General features: G+C 42.0%; 1 protein-coding gene across 5 annotated transcripts in view; it reads right to left on the bottom strand.

The window, feature by feature from the left end:
• The window catches only part of STAU2 (staufen double-stranded RNA binding protein 2), a 316,613-nt gene extending 300,008 nt beyond the window's left edge, over positions 1–16,605 (bottom strand). For all 5 annotated transcript variants that reach the window (XM_088471437.1, XM_088471440.1, XM_088471439.1 and 2 more), the window contains exons 1-3: positions 16,500–16,605; positions 3,767–4,004; positions 87–217 (exon numbers count right to left, since the gene is read on the bottom strand). In XM_088471437.1, coding sequence (XP_088327563.1) covers positions 87–217; positions 3,767–3,995 — 360 coding nt within the window. In that variant the 5' untranslated portion in view covers positions 3,996–4,004; positions 16,500–16,605. The remainder of the gene's footprint in view (positions 1–86; positions 218–3,766; positions 4,005–16,499) is intronic.
• Between the last annotated feature and the right edge of the window lie 1,562 nt (positions 16,606–18,167).

The following is an 18,167-nucleotide window of genomic DNA, read 5'->3' as shown; positions in this document are numbered from 1 at the left end:
CTGACTGGTGTCGGAGTCCCGGGCCTGCATCCCAACAGCAAGGATGTCAACTATATCCCAGCAGAACAGTTGCGATGTGACTTTACCTTGGAATGTGCTGGTCCTCTTTCATCCAATAGTTTATATTGTGGCTGAATCCTATTAAAGCGGGCTAACTCATTCACCAAACACATTGGCGTTTTCTCTTTGGGGTTTGTCATGTTTTCATGGAGAGGCACTGAATAAGCAGAGGAAGTACAAACTAATGAGATGAAGTTATCTTCAAATGTGAACAGGCACCAATTAGGGCAATAACGACACAACAGGCCCTAAACAACATCCATATGTTCATTATTCTAAGTTTTAGCTTGAAATAATTTATTGTAATCTTTGTGAAAATATCAAATGTAAACAAACAGCATATTGCAATAAATATAAAAGGAGATACTAAAGGCAACAGGTAACCTATGGGACAGAGGGAGGACCTGGGGAAATTGGAGACAATAACTTATATACATTATTATGCCGTACATATAAAATCGGGCATAATGCCCCCAGTGTTGTACAGTGCGTTACAAAAGTATTCACACCCTTTGCATTTTTCATGTTTTGTTGCCTCACAACCTGGAATTAAGATGGATTGTTTGAAGGTGTGCATTATTACATTCACAGAACATGCCTACAACTGTGAAGTTGTGTTTTTTTTTTATATTGTGAATCAAACAACCTAACAGAAAACTTCAGCATGCATAACTATTCACCCCCTAAAGTCAGTACTTTGTCTAGCCACCTTTTGCGGCAATTACAGCTGCAAGTCGCTTTGGATAAGTCTCTATGAGCTTGCCACATCTTGGAGGAAAAGAATACAGTAAGGGGTATATTTACTAAAGTGAGAATTTTTAGAAGTGGAGATGTTGTCCATTGCAACCAATCAGGTTCTAGCTATTATCTTCTAGAAGGTGCTAGATAAATGTTAAGGAGAATCTGATTGGTCGCTATGGCCAACATCCCCACTTCTAAAAACTCTCACTTTAGCATATATACACCCCTAAGTGTCTACATTAAAGCCAAGAAATTAACAAATGCACCAGGAGAAGGTTTTTAGAAGCTGTATGTATCTTGGGTCCGGGATTTGATCAGCATGGTTGGAACCAGGTCATGACAAAAGAACCTTACAGATACAGAATACACCGTTATATCTTTTGCACAGCAAATTTACAGGTTAAAAATTTTGATCCATTTCTACAATGGTGCAACAAAGCATATACTGCTAAACAAAAATGTCTGCAATAAAATGCAATAGAAACAATTTGCATCTACCTGTCCGCATTCAGAAACCCAGTGCTATTTTCAGAAAATAGGACTGCACATAGACCGCACAGCACAGATTACCTTAAAATCCAATTCAATTAGCCATGAAAAGTTGTCACGGGTGAAAAAGGGAGGTAGCCTTAGACCTTATCAATTAGGCTTCCTAAGATACCTTTGTTAACGCCCATTAAATTGACGTGTTAACAGGCCTTAACACAGATCCGTGAAAAGTTCACGGATTTGTGCGTTAACAGGGTCATAGCACCCGTTAACCACCTAGTTATCAGGGATTTTTTTTTACACTGTCTGTGCAGTGGTGAAAAAAAATCCCCGATAAGTGCTGCACTTCGAGGTTAATTGAATAGCCCCGGGGGATCAATTAGCCTGCTGTAAATTACCGTGACTAATTAAATTCCCCCCTTAGTGTTTCAAATACTGTTTGGCTAATACCAAAGCAAAGACAAGCCTGCCCTCACACCTGAACTCACGCTAACAATCCCAGGAACAGTTGCAACTTTTTTAGATTTACTCCATGTGCAATAAAGTTGCTCGTACAGCAGTAACTGGAACCAGTTATTAAAGTGGGAATAAGATACGGTAGGATAGGTTGGGATGAATAGATAACATTTTAAGAATTTCATGCCAATCCACAAAAATTGGGACAATTAATTTTCCTTAATACTATAGCAGTTTTTGAGTGTGTTGATTTAATATGCCAAAAGGAATCGCATCTCCCGCTGGTCCCCCTCACTGGATGCAGTCACCAGGTTTACATGACAACCCCAATTCAACACCTCTTAAGAACTCTTATTAAACACTGTAGCACGCGGCTAATTAGACACATTTACGGGCGATTTACAGATGTAGTCACTGACAGCCATGCTCCAAGGAGGAATGAGCACCAAATATTATATAAAACACAAATACAGGTTGAGTCTCCCATATTCAAAAGGCTTGGGACCAGGGGTATTTTGGATATCGGAATATTCCATATTTTGGAATATTTGCATACTATAATGAAATTTCTTATGAATGGGAGCCACATCTAAACACATGATGCATTTACACCTTATACACACAGCCTGCAGGTCATTTTATTCAGTATTTTCAATAATTTTTTGGCTCAAACAAAGTTTCTGTACATACATGAAATTAATTTATGTTTCATATACACCTTATACACAAAGCCTAAAGGTAACTGTATACCATATTTTTAATAATTTTGCGCCTTAACAAAGTTTGTGTACATTGAACCATCGAAAAGCAAAGGTTTCACTATCTCAGTCACGCTGAAAAAAATAAATCTGTATTTCGGAATATTTGGATATGGGAGAGACAACCTCTATACACATCCAGTTAGGCTATTGTGATGTTTAACCAGATAGTTTTGAACTGGTTAATCTGGGCTATTATAGGTCTCAAGACACGCTTTGAGTAATCGTGAAAAATACTATATACCAGGGCTTGACAAATCGCAGGGGCCAGGTCACCATGGCTACCAGATTTTGCTGCCTGGCTACCAGATTTTGCAGTGAAGGAGGAAGCAGATCCTCATCAGCCCCCGCAGAGATTTGTGCCTATAATATTGCGGCGTTCATTTCATGCACAGGAGTGCATGTGCTGAGTGTCGTCTGCGGTGACTGCTGTGCCTGTGTCCATCCTGGTCTGCGCTGGATCCTCCTGTCCTGCTCTGACCCATGCGGTCTGTCTCAGTCTACGGTGATCCTCCTGTATGTCCCGGCTGTCTACTGTCGCCTATCTCTGGCTGCACAGAGCTCCCCGGTAGTAGGGTCTATGCGTGGCCAGGGATTGCAGAGCAGCTTCAGAGGGATAGTGGTGTGACCACGAGAGGAGAGGGGTTCTGTTGTACTTTCTGGCACCATTGTTTTATATGAAATGTGGGCCATTACTACTGGAGGGTGGGGGGTGGAGCAGGGGAGTTGTGCAGAGCAGCGAGGGGGCCTCCATGTTACTATATCCATTTTGTGGACTAGTATAGTGTGTAGAAAAGTTGCATAACACACAGAGCTGTGCTCCTCAATCACTCCTGTAATTATTTTTGGGTGATCTGGCTCCTACACTTTCATCCTGGCTCCTGGATTTTAGAAAAAATTGTCAAGCCCTGCTATATACCCATAATTAATAAACTTTTACTATAGTCCAAGTATCCAGAATTCAGCATCCTAACTATGTATAGAATCACAATTTATCATGTAAAGGAGTCGTTCACTTTAGGACAATAGAGAACTAACAACAAAATATTCTTTTCATGACTCCACTACAGTATAGCCATGACCCTCATATTATCAGCTATCAGAGGATAGACCCTTCTTGTTGGAGATCACTCACTTAGAATGCTTATCTAGACTCCTGATGCCCCTAGTTGGAACAAGATTCAAGTTAGAAATTAGCAATAAAGGGTATTATGTACGGAGGCAGTCCTATGCACAGTACATGACACAAACGGAATATGTACCTTCCAAGAATTTGGCTTGCTCTTCTTCAGCGACCACGCCTGGAGAGCTAAGAGAGGATGAAGAGTCCACAAGACTTTCAGTGGGACTGTCCGTGGTAGTCTCCGTAGTAGATCCATTCAGGGAACTTTGTGCACTCGTCTGACTGGCACCGGCTGCAGGTGCGGGTAGCACAGAGGGAAAAGAAGAGTCACACATGGACGCAGGTGATGGTGCCTTGGTGTGTGCCATTCTCTAGCTCTGCAACATGCAAAAACAAAAACCACCATAAAAACAATGTCAAATGCAATATCTAATTTCTCTTGTACCTAACGTAAATGTGAGGAACATACTCAGTGAACAATTAGGGGACGATTCAATTATTTATCGCGCACGTTGCTGGAGCTATTCAATTGTTTTGGATGACCACTCTCGCGCTGGTCGCGATAGCCCCATTTTCACGCCCAAATGCACAGGATTACCAACCTTCTCTTGTGCTAAGTGCAGGGCACGCTGCTAAGGCGTGTCAAGCACTCGCGACCAGGCCCAAAGCCCTACTTTACGCGGACTTCTGCTCGCACCTCAGAAGGGTCTGTAATACGTACAGGGCGCCCAAACCAATTAAATTAGCTCCCAGCCACTTTAGACAGAAGCTACAGAAGGCAGGAGCACAAACAATTGAACTGTCCCGCTAGAATGGAAATACACTTTGTCTGCCTTACAAATGGGATGGAAGCAGATAGCCATTAATATTGTGCCATAGGGGGAGCCTGACCCCTTCCACCATGTCAACAGTAATTTTTCTACTGTGATAGCACTAACCCTAAACCTGTAATGTCGACATGTTCACCAACCTTTAGCACATGAACCTACAAAGCCGGATTGTAGACATTAATAATGGATATATGAATAATGTCAACACTAGCCAGTTGAATCTAGCCATATATGTCTATTATCTCTTCAGTTGTGTACATTTGTATAAATATATTATTTATTGGTCAACGTTCAGTTTGCAAACTATCACCACCACCACAGTAATAATATCATTAATCAACAAAGTGGCTCTAACTTCACAGAAACTTACTCTTGACCAAAGACTTGAGTCCTGAGTGATTCATCAGCCTGATGTATTGCACACAGTGAGTCTCAAGTTTCGGGAAAGTGGTTCCTCTGCACATCACTGCTGAGTAAATATACGGTAATGTGCTCTATCACGGCGCTGTGTGTAATTTAGGATTCATGTAGAACGTTTTTAAACTGAGGAATTTAAGTCACAAAACAGGCATTGTGCCTTACAGGTCAGAGAGGTTACTAGTTTGATAATACTTTGTTAATTGTGAACCAATATTCATGAATAAATCAACAAAACAACTACCTGCGCTGTGTGTAGGCAACTCATACTGTACACTAACAATAATTTTCATAGACAAAATATCTTCAACATACTCTCTTGGTATACAGCAGAAATGCAGTTTGACATGGCAACAAAGCAGTTTACGAATCCCAAATGAATTGGACAACCATGAAAGTATAGTGTTACTACATTACAGTAACAATACTTAAATCTTATCATGTAAAGCTTTACCGTACATACTTAGTACACCTGTTTCCGGGCGTTTCATTTGCACTGGCTGGTACAAGTGTGCGCTGAAGATGACAATGAATCCAAGCATACAAACAGAGGGTGGGTACACTAAAAAGATACATACAACTCTGCATACGTGCAAAAATCTGCCTATGTTGTCATGCATGCAATGCCGGAGTAATTACGGACAATTCAAACTAGGCATCAGGGCCAATGTGTTTCGTGTATGCTCTGTTGCACCATCCCCCTTCTTCTCCACCCCATCTGCCATCACATAATATGAGCTGTGATAAATTGGAAGTCATTTTGATTGACCTCCAGAGAGTCAGTGAAAAGGAGATAACGACTTGTATAAGTACAGAGTTAAGAACAATACTTATCAGAAAGCCCGAAAAAAAAAAGTATTTAACTTCCATTCTAAACCCATTCATCACTGAGGATTGTCTTAGGTCTGTCTTATTTTGGCACTTTCCAGTCTGTTCAGACCTGTTTCAATATCAGTAATTTTTTTATACTTTAGCCACACAAATCAACACTTATTATTGGTTTTTCAGAAACTAGCTATTATTTTACTTATTCCTCCTGCACGGGACATAAAATCTACCCAAAACAGGCAGAAGTGTCTATACTTCTTTTTGTTGAAATTGTAAGAAAAGAACAAACTATTTTTTTTTATTAAATAACCACCAAGAATACTTTACATTTCCAAGACAGGAAAAAGCAGGATAATACACAGGTTACCAAAATTGTGTGGAGCCAATATGGTAGCCCAATAGACAACCTACTGCATCAAATGAGCTTCCACCTGAGTTTACTGAAGGTTGTATAGGGAGATCTGGACATTAAAACCCTCCACTCTGTAATGACACATTGCCCAGTTAATAACTGGTAACAATAAGAACAATAAGAATCTTCCCTTGTATAATAACTTAGTATGAGAGTGACAATGTTTTGTGATAATCAGCCCTGATCCCAGCAGTTTTCAGGGCTGCAGTACTGTACAGTAAAAACTAATAGGGAAATGAGTGCGGTAATAAATGCAGCATGTGGTCTGACAGGTGTGAAGGCATTCTAACCAGGAGCCAGATTTACTTCCTCTCTTTTCTTATCCGTAACAGTTTTAAGTCTTCTGTCAAATTCAGTGATTTAGATCTGTAATCCAGATTCTTCCCAGGCCTGGAAATGGTATAACCAAAATCAGCAATGGAGGTTCCAAGAGAGACTCCCACAGTCACTAAGAGGGAGGCAGCAGTAACTTAAGAGGATTTTTCTTTTTATGTCAATCTACTGCTCAGTAAAACCCTTTTCACAGTGTGGGCTGAAATACTTCATTTGTATAACACACCAGTGGTGGATTATGATCATGACAAATGGGATAGCGGTTTAATTCAAAGTGCTCATAATTCCGACCGCCAGCATACCGACTGGTTTACAATGCCGACAACTACCGCTAAGTAGGCTAACCCTACCCCCTAAACCTAATCCTCCCCGCAGCCTAACCCTTCCTCTAGTGCCTATACGTCACCCCTAACCCTACCCCTAACCCAGTACTTACCCTCGGGATGTCAGCGGTTCGGATGCTGGTGCCAGGATTCTGACTGGTGTTGGGGTCCCGGCACCAGAATTCTGAGCTCCGGCATCCCGACCACCAGGATCATAACTACATCCCATTTAATCCAACCTTCATCAATTTCAATGTGTGCTTCATCACTGCAAGCAAACCGCCCATGGACAGTGGTTACCCCTGTATCTCTCCTCTGCTTCCCTGGATAGTCTTGAGACAACACAATTATCTACGAGTTTTTGCATAGAGTGCATGCAAATATACGCATCTTTGCATATGTCCATCCAATTCTGAGCGAGACACAACTTGGCCGGATATCTGTCCGTGAAAAAAGGGAGTTTCGGGCGTAAGCTGCACAGAGATAATAATCATCTTATTTATATAGCGCCCTTTCTCCAATAGCACTCAGTTTAACGGATTATAGGAACAAAATACAATATATAGTCATTAACAACAATAAAGGGGATTAGCTTTCCAAGAGATACTGATACCATGGAATTACTAGCAGCAATTTTGAGTCATCAATTGCAGAGATTATTCATCCTACGAATAAAGAGGTCCTGGTGAGGCAGCCATTTTAGATGCACTACATAGGATTACACCTGGTAGAATATGCAATACCTGGAACTGATGACAGATAATAATTTGCAAGATTAAATGAAACAGCAAGATCCTTGTAAAATCATCATTTTTTCGCTATACACAGAGCACCTGGTGAAACAGCCATATTGGGTGCACTTCATTGGTCACCATGTGTGAATAAGCAATACATGGAAGGAGGACGCACAGGGATAAAATGAACAGTGACTCAACAGAGTATTCACTAGGCAAGCAATTTCATGGTTGCCCATCCTACCCTTGAAAGTACCAGGTGAGGAAGATATTTAGGGCGCACTACATAGTTTACATTGGGCAGGATGGCCAGTCCATAGAAGTGCATGCAATGGGAGCTGATCGGGTCTCAGGTAACTTTTGCTGCCTTGGGCGGGTTTGGTCTGTAGGGATCTCCACTTCATCTAAGTGTGGCTGTCAGGTGGTACTAGATGGTCCGGGGACCCAGATTTTGGGAAATCCTGGGCCCCTGAGTAAAGAGCTCGCCAGGATGCGACTGCTTAGTCCAGAGGCCAAAAGTTAAGATCGCATGCAATCACCCTGACTGATGAGCGTGTACCAAAAAGCTCTGTGAGTGGTGCATACGGGGTAGGGAATCCTGTTTCATACCTATCTGTTGTACCTAGTTTGGGGCTGGAGCAAGTGCAGAAACAAACGATGACTGTTTCGGTGGCCAGTGTATGGTCAATGGGGTTTAGGCTTTCACACACACACAATCCTCCACAATAGTTGATCAGATACCGACAAGGTAGCAAAAGGCTTCTTCGGTTGCCCGCAGCTACAGCCACTTTACGTGACTCAGAATCAGACCTTATATGGTCTGCACAGAGCAACACCACAGATATCACATTCTCATTACTCAGGGATCTGGATCACATTAAGTTGACTTCATAATAAATGGAGTACTTTGTAGTTTGATGAATGACAGAACGAGTGATCATTCCATTGTTCGGTAAATCTTCCTAGTGTGTACTGGCAATCTTGCATGGTCCAGGGCGAAGGGTAATCGCTCTCACCATTGGAGAGATTACCGGGTGATCTAGTGTGCACCCAGCCTTAGGATTAGTATAGAGAGAACAGAGCACATACTGAGCTGGGAAAGTGTTTTTGCTACGGCTTCATAAGTATCCTGCATAATCTATTGAGACTGCTCTCCCATTATACTTCAACAATTCCATTTCCAGCTCCTGCTGACAAACTTCAAAAAGCGAAGCAAAAGTCACAAGTTCTGGATAAAGTACAGGTCAAGATTCTAATGAGACAGGAGCTTATTAATGTCAGAGATCTTATTACTGAAGCTGAAACATGCATATTTGGAATAGATGACAGGTTACACCTACTTGGAAAATAAGTGACCTTGTTTGGGGTGCTTGTAGTGGGTAGTCCAAACTGAGATCTTCAGGAACTAATTCCAGCATAACAATATGAGAATATTGGGTCTCTCCCAGAGTAGGCTGAATAATCATCCTTGGAACAATTTCTGGAAGGGTGGTTGGCACAGGTCTAAATCACCTACCCTACCCAACTGTAATAATCTACACTCACAGGTACCTCTCCTATGCCAGAGGCCAAAGTCCTGTAATCGAGGCGGAAGCTTGCACACTACTACTACTAAACTACTACTACTACTACTAAACAGTCATTATTTATGTCTGAACTACATTAATAAAGCAGCCTGCTATCAATATTCTTGGAGGAGATCTTGATTTACAAGGAGATGGGGCTATTTTGCCCAAATGCCATACTGGTGGTGTACTCAGGATTCTTAGAAAATGGGAGAAATTAGAATATTTTCTTGATCTTTTGTTTATTAGAAGGCGGGGCTGCAAATCTCCCAATCTCTAAATTTGGAAGAATTATGGATCTTCCTAATTTGGCACCCACCCCCTTCCCCTCAAAAAAATACATATAACTACATCCCCTGGAGCTCGTTCCCGTAACCATTCGCCCCATGGCAATGCAACTGAACCTTCTTCTCATCTTCTCTATAACGTCTGATCTTGCTCACCAATATCATAAACACCCCCTCCCTACTTGCGTAACAAAAAATACATCCACCCCCTGTTCTGTTTAAGATCTATGCTGGTCTTGTTGTTCGGGACTGATGTAAATAACAGAAAGGCACTAGGTTATGCAAGAAAGGCAGAGAAAATTAATGTAATCATCTGCTCAGCTTTACAACATAAAATCCTGGACCAAATTGGATACTAAACAATGTCTATATTCAAATCATCAACTTTCTAAGTCCTAGTGGTCAATTCAATTAAGTGCAATGTGCCACTGTACATCGCCTCAATGTATGGCTGCGTACATATTTGCCCATTAATGTACAGACCAAAACACAAATTCATGAGTCATGGGATTTAGGGCCGAGGGATCTACACAAATGGGCAGTTTTCTATGTTGTTGACACTAATGTTTCTGTCTGAATCACACTTCTCTAATGGCAACACTGTTAAAAAGAATATGATTCACTCATTAGGCTATGGATGATGTGAGGTTCTTATTTATTCTCAGCCTATCCCTGATTTGCCTTCCAGCCCCATGGTATGCGCAAGCTCTTCATACTTATACGTTCTTGTATATTTAACATCCAGGTAGAATTAGTTTTAATATCACTCTGGAGACGAACGTCCACAGCAAAAAAACGAACATCGGAGATCCCTATCCCTGTCCACTCCACAGCCATAAGCATCATTAGAATGAGGGTTATAACACAGCTCATATGCTGCTCCTACATTGCTTTGCTTCCCAAATGCATTTTCAAACACTCTTTATTCCGATTTATTTTTATGGGCAGGGCAAAAGTACAGGTTACACACTACACGAAGGGGAATCTCATAGTTCCATATCTGTACAACTATTATGTGGCTTCCCAAGCCAAGAACCTCAGCACATGGGAGAGTCAAATATTCAAACAGGACAGGTAAAATATATCCCCAACCTAAATGGATTGTGTACAGGATCCCAATGGCAAGGATGCAGACGGTCAGAATACAGACAGCCGCATCCCGACAGTCAGAATCCCATCAGATTTCTGTAAATATTCTAACCCTAACCCACCCAGCTCCCAGCCTAACCCCCCTCTCGCCCCTAACCCTCCCGCATTCTAACCGTAACTTCCCCTCCCACACCTAGCCCTCCCCTTAGTGCCAAACCCTAACCCTCCCGCTGACCCCAATACTTACCTCCGCAATCTATGGGGATTCTGAAAGTCGGGATGCTGCTATTGGGACTGTGACTGCCGGCATCCTGTCGGGATGCTGACTAGCACTCATCTAAATGCAGTTCTATTTATATGCTCATCCCCCTCTTGCACAACACCAGACTAAGAAAGCTGGTTATTTTGGAAGGATACTTACTGTGAAAGAAGTGAATGAATCAAAACTGTAATGCATATACTAGAATAAGAGAGATCCACATATCTTAGCAAATAAAAACCTAAGAAAAAACATTCCCAGGGATCAATCAGATAATTTCCAGGGGTGAAAAACAACAGGCTTGGGCAGCGGACATTTGGGAGATATTTAGAAAGTGAGCAGAGGGAGGCTGCGGGGATGCCCCAGCTAGTGCCAGCAGATGCAAGGAGCAAGTTAATTCATACTTAGTCTAGTTTTAAGCTGGGTACACACATTACACGATGCGGTGTACAACCATGCGATATATAGTTCTATGCCGCTTTTAGCAGCATGGCATTGTTCATTGCATCAGCACAGCAGATGGGACAACGGCATAAACGACCATTGTGCACGCGCGATCAGGTGTACACATTGTACAATCCGCACGATACATTGTTCTGATCCGCTTTAAAAGACAGATGGCATAATTTCTACCCAGCTTTAGCAGTTGGCAGGAGTTATCTTTTACACCCAAATATATCCTAATCCTGGTGGTTCCCAAACTTTTTGGAATTACGGCGTGCTAGAGCATCAACATTTTTTCCACGACACCCACAGACCAAAAGTTTCTTACTGAGAAATTATTAAATTAAGTGAATTGAGCTCACCTGTCACCCTTAGGTCCAGTTATGTGGTGGCGGACAGGCTAGCGCTTCTCACTGTACACATTTTATGATTGGCATAGACCAAAAGTGTATTTATTTGTCACTGGATCACCACCCTGTGGCACCCCTGGCAGTGCCCTGCGGCACCCGGTTTAAGAACCACTGTCCTAATCTATTACTTATCCTGAGATATTTTATGGAAGCTTGAATAAAATGCCAGTCCATTAACCCATCTCTAACATGTTGGTCTATTGACACAACTGCCTTAATTATGATCTGACTGTATTGCATCTTGCACTAACCTCCGTTTTACTACATAATTGGCTCTCCAAGACATGTAAAACCTCTATAAACCAGATTTTTTGTTTTTTACATTGACACCGCAATTAAATAATTTTATGTAACTATTTTAAATTCCATTACTAACAATTATTTCTACAATTATATTAAAATGTATCAAATCATCTGCACGAGCAGTGCCTGCAAATTTATTATATCAAGTCTACACATGCAGCTCCCAATGAACCATTATACTTTCTACAGTCTTCAATTTGGTGAAGGCTAAAAAGTCACAAGTGGAAGTTTTCATCTTAATTCTCATGAATGGATAAAAAAAAAAAAAAATTCAGAAACATAAAAAAGGGTACATTAGCCAAGATTGCCGAGTGCCGATTACAAGGGATCCTTATTCCTGCCATGCTTTCCGCTACTTACACAGGACCCTATTCACACAAGCGATAACTAGAACCACTATTTGCTGGACATCCAATTACATAGGCTTTTTCACTTACTGGAGATTATAATAGGAACAGGACTGTATCCCAGATCTAGGCCCACCTACTTTAAAGATCTCTAATGGACTGACCAGGGGCTATGCTTGCTCAAAGTGTGTTTTAGTATGTCAGATTACATCATGAATTGCATTTTATGATATTTTAATATATATATTAATTTGAATTAATTTTGCGCTATATAGGATTCATTCTCTCCGAATAAGCTCTGTTTTTTCCATTTCTGATATTTATTGTACCCTGGAGACTATCTCCTTTTTAAACAGCTGCTAGCAAAGCAGCCCTGTGTAGCGCCTGAATAGGTACCTTGGCTTGGCTTGGGTCCCACTAAAACCGCCTAGTGGGATATTAAAATAAAGTCCCAAGTTTAGGGGCCTGCTTGTTCATTCGGGCTAATTTCTTGAACCACTGGACAGATTTTGATGGAGTTTTCACTATTCTATACAGCTTTAGTTGAGGTAGGTTTAGGTGTATGAACCACTCATTTGTGGCAAAAGGGAGCCGAGCAATGATTATTTTAGTGAAGCAAAATCACAGAAAATGATCTTGCACCAGTCTGCTGTACAGTAGCTGGCCAGAGTGTTGAAACAGCAAGAGACAGTGGGAGCCAATCAGAGATAGCAATGTGCCTGTTGCTTAGCAGCAGTCTAGAGAGTGGTAGGTAGTTAGGGACTGAGAAGGCTCATGTCTGAGGAAAACAGAGTGAGAGACAGCCTCTAACGAACCCATGAAGATGCCCTGATGCAGATACAGTAGCCAAGTAGGAGCTAGGGGAGGCATAGCTATCAGGAATTAAAAGAAAACAACATCAGAACACCATCAAATGATTTCCATTTGATGGTGGCAAACATCAGACTGCCACCATCAAATGGTGAAAACACCACTATTGGAACAAAAATATTGATGGTTAGTAACCATCGGATTCCAATATCCATCCCTAAGCTGAACTTGCAGGTGAACAACAGCCACTCTTCCACCGTGAAGTGATTCCTCACCAGTGGAATGTTCCTGAGCCACACACCCATGGTGAACAGGAGGCACATCCCATGGAAGTCAGTGCTGTTCTCAGACAGGGGCACCACGGCGAGGAAGCTCAACAGGAAGACCAGGAAATACAGGGTAAATTGTGCAAAGAGGACATTGCTCATCGCCATATTTGGCAGCCGAGAAGGGACAGAGGCTGGGAAAATATCCACAGGTACCCCAGCCCCAGGGACATGCTGCCGCTAATGCTTATGGTAGTTGCAATAGAAATCTGTCATCCATGATACTCCTACCCTTCCTAGCACATCCCAGTGGCCGTGCCCCAGCCAGTTGCAGGGCAGAAGCAGGGGGTGGTGAGGGGGGGTGTTGTGGTGACACTGGTGAGATGGAGAGGGCAGAAATGAGAAGTAGGGGTTTGTGGTGAGATGCAGAGGCCTGTGGTGAGATGCAAGGGGCTGTGGTAAGAAGCAGGAGTGAGAATCAGGGGCCTGTAGTGAGATGCAAGAGACAGCAGTGAAATATAGGATGCTGTGGTGAAATGCAGGGGGCAGTAGTGAAGTAGTGAGAAGCAGGAGGCTGTTGTGAGATGCAAAGGGTAGGACTTAGAAGCAGGAGCCTCTTGTGAGATGCAGGGTGTTGTGGTGAGATGAAATTGCTCCCGTGTGAAGCCGGGGTGGGACGCTAGTAAATTTATATAGCGCTATTCATCCAATACATGTGCTGTGAACCACAACAACCAATCAAATCTTTCCTTTTGTTGTATATACTGTAACTGTACACTGGTTGCTATCGGTAACAATTTTTGTTTTACATAGGTACCAGATCACCAGTATCATAAAAGTCCCAGTATGTTTCAGGGTGCCACCTTTCAACAAAACTTACTACAAACTTGTGAAAATGGGCCACCAAAAAAAATACATACCGAACATCAACAACTGCACAGGGAAATAGGGAAAGACGGAGCAGACTACCGTCTCAGAGTTGACTTGTGCCACATTGGAAGGTACGGCTACAGGCACATGCTAGCTAAACATGTGGCGATATTGCAGAGTTCATATTACCTAGAGAATGTTGAAAAATGTAGTCAGAAAAAGACCACTATACCTGTGAGGGTCATCCTCTGACTGCAATAACCAGACCCTGCAATGCTAGATTAGATCAGGCTACTTGGCCTTTGTAGCTAAATAGCTGCATCACTTTCTATTTGGCAATCACCAACGAAAATGTACTCCATTTGTTAGGACTAACCCATGTGTGTAGCTTAATACAAAGTTATCTTGCGGCCACTGTGCCCACATTACCTAAACAATTGGGTAAAATAAATGTTGTTAAATTAGAATCAAAATAACTGTTACATCATCACCCAATTTAAACCACATTACACAACAGTAATTCTCAAACTTGTTACCCTGCCTTCCAGTACCTCCGACAGACCAAGTTGTCCAGATCTACTCAAGTGTAGTTTTATTTATTAACGGTTACTTGTAAAACACCAGCATATGCCGTTGCGCCTTACAATTGAATAAGCCACTCAATATTTTACAATGAGGTAGATACTATTTCATAAGCCTATACTTATAATGCATAGGAGGGCTGCAAATCTGCACAACTGAGATGTACAAGACAGCTATAAAAACCAGTAGCATCACCATAATGCATCATAATCATCAGTAACTGCTTATTCTGCATAAATTACAAGAGCTGTATCTTACTGCCACATGCACTAATCTAATGGTATTACTGGCTCTGTCAACACATCCCCTAGGTTATTCGGAGTACTGTACTTGTGCCATTCATGCTTATAACTAGATTATATACAGTATCAGGCCACAGTACCCTCTCCATACTACTGTAGTGTGCAAAGAACCCAGACCACAACATAACCCTTGTAGCAAGGCCCAACATACATACTAACAATTCTTAACACATCGTATTGCTCCAGATTACATGGAAAGACTTTGTAAAACAGTGTTCTACATACCAAGGAACAGTAAGGTGTAGCCATGCCATTTTCTGCCTGAAATGGCTCAGATATACTATGATATGTAGTAGCGTTGTACTATACCATATAACAACGGAAATCTAAAACTATGGGGCTTATGATGCATAATGCAATTTGTCTGGATATTGAGGCAGATCAGAGCAATGGAGTAAAGCGCCTGTGTTGGGATAAATATAATTTTGTGACATGTTATTACACTTGTCAGAGGTATTGCAGTGTAATCTATGTCTGGTGTTTAGTGATACAATGAGTTCTGCATGGTGTAGTATGTAGCATGTTAGTTTTGCTGTGCATGAGCATGCCTGTGTAGCATTTTCTTATTCACTGTGACACCAGTATGATATCTACATGAGTTTTGTGCTGCACTGTGCATTTTACACATATTGTGACATCTGCCTCAATGCTGTGAATCACTGAGCTGTGTATGTGAGCTTTGCAATGCACTACCCTATAATGCAAGATATTGTCATACAATGAGCTGTATAGGTGAGCTATGCAATGCACTACCCTATACAAGATATTGTTATACAATGAGCTGTATAAGTGAGCTTTGCAATGTACACTACCCTATAATGCAAGATATTGTCATACAATGAGCTGTATAAGTGAGCTATTCAATGCACTACCCTATAATGCAAGATATTGTCATACAATGAGCTGTTTAGGTGAGCTAAGCAATGTACTACCCTATAATGCAAGATATTGTCATACAATGAACTGTATAGGTGAGCTATACAATGTACTACCCTATAATGCAAGATATTGTCATACAATGAGCTGTATAGGTGAGCTATGCAATGTACACTACCCTATAATGCAAGATATTGTCATACAATGAGCTGTACAGGTGAGCTTTGCAATTTACTACCTAGAATGCAAGATCTTGTGGTCTAATTGCGAGAGGTCTAATTTGTGATGCATTGTGCTGCACCCAAGACTTGCAAAGCATTATTCTATATGCAAATAAATTGCAATACACCTTTCCACCTGCCTATACATTATGGTGCACTGTATCCTACATGGCCAGACAGAGCCACTGCTTTTTATGCATGTGTTTTATGATGCACAGGATAATGATGCACTAAATGACTGATAAGGTTGTGTGATGCCCGGGGATACCCTGATATTTGATATGATGCAGGCACTGTGGTCCCTAGCCAGATGTCATGCATGTCACGGTGATACCTGGCTGACATATATGTGCTGCACAGTTACCTGGCTGTCCCGGCCCGGGCTGGTCACACCTCCAACATTGACAAACACTAAAGAGAATGAGAGCGGCCACGCACCGCCCCCATTCCCTGACAGTGATGGCTCGAACCAATACGCGGCGCAGGGGGGAGGCCAGGCACACCTAGGTGCTGTATGTTTCACCAGCGACACCGGACAAACAGAGCGCAGAGCGTCAATATATTTTTTTTATCATGTTATATATCTATATTCATATACGTTCGTTCTTACACGGCGAGTTTTATGGTTACATCGGAAACCTAGCATATCTGTATCCCCCCGTATACGTAGTGGTATAGGCCGCCGCCCTCACGCTCGTCGGTAATAAAAAGCAGCCATTATTCGCAGCACTAGCGGCCCCCAGTGGCCAGTCTCAGCATTGCAGCTAGATTAACTGCTGCCCATAGAAGAGCAGCAAGGAAGAAAAGCAGCAGCGGGATAAAGGAAAGAGGAGGAGGAGGGGAGGAAGTTACTGGAAGCAGCAATCACAATGGGAAACAATTGTCCCAATAAATAAATCACGCAGTTTCTGGACAGAGGGAGGGGGGAGGGGGGGCTGGTACCTTATCACTTTTCACTCTGTCTCCTAACACTGCTTAGTAACTAGACAGCCATGTATTTTTCTAGCTGCTGTTTTATACAGAAATTATTCCTACAAGATTGGAAGGTCTATTTACTAAGCAGTGCTAGAAAACTGAGTGAAAAGTGATAAGGTGCCAACCAATCAGCTCAGCTGTGTTTGAAAAATGACAGTAGCTGATTGGCTGGCACCTTATCACTTTTCACTCTGTCTCCTAACACTGCTTAGTAAATAGACCCCCTGGAGTGCTAGTATGTATTATTCTGCAACTCGGATAGTTAGGACAGATGAAGCATAAATTATACTGAAAGTATATACCCGTTTTACCAAGCAGGGTGATAACAGTGCATCACTGGGCCCCATAGCAAACCATAGGTAGAGGCCTGGCAATGTTGCTGAACGTACCCGGGCAGCCCTCACCTCCGGGCTCTGTAGTGGCCGCACCCTAAGGACACACCGTAGTTCTGTATCTGAACTCAAAACAAATTAATTTTCATTCTGTTAACCATTTAGGCTCTCAACAAGTGGCTAATATTTATTAAAGTAGGTGCAAAGGATTAAAAAGAAAATCTGCAAAAAAATGTTGTTTCCCTGATCAGATTCTGATATTTTTATAGTGCAGTTTAAAACATGAAAACAATCCCCTCGTTACTATTACCTAGGGCTGGCATCTTGTTCTGGCAAAATATAGGACATGGGGAGGTGTGACCAAATCCAGGAGACGTGGCCAGCCCCCTTTGTGGTGCCGCGCATTACAAAGGGAGACATTTGCCCCCTTTAGCAGCACTGTAAAAGGAGACATTTGCCCCCCTTAGCAGCACTGTAAAAGGAGACATTTGCCCCTCTCTGTAGTGCTGCGAAGGGATACATTTTCCCCCCTCAGCAGAGTTTTTATTCTTTTTTTTTTTGTGTACCAAATAAAAATACACCTTACCTATATGCTTGTTTCTCTGCAACCGAGAACCCCTGATGAAATTGATCCTCCCTGGGCAAACAGTGTCTTCAGTCAGTATTCACTATTCGTGTGTAGGAGATCACATGGCCCGGAAGATGCCTGTTTGTGTAGGTAGATA

This window comes from Taudactylus pleione, unplaced genomic scaffold (assembly GCF_031769625.1).
Source record: "Taudactylus pleione unplaced genomic scaffold, aTauple2 ptg000114l, whole genome shotgun sequence".
Classification (NCBI taxonomy): Eukaryota; Metazoa; Chordata; class Amphibia; order Anura; family Myobatrachidae; genus Taudactylus; species Taudactylus pleione.
Note: the sequence above shows the minus strand (reverse complement) of the source record. Positions and strands in the feature narration are given on the sequence as shown.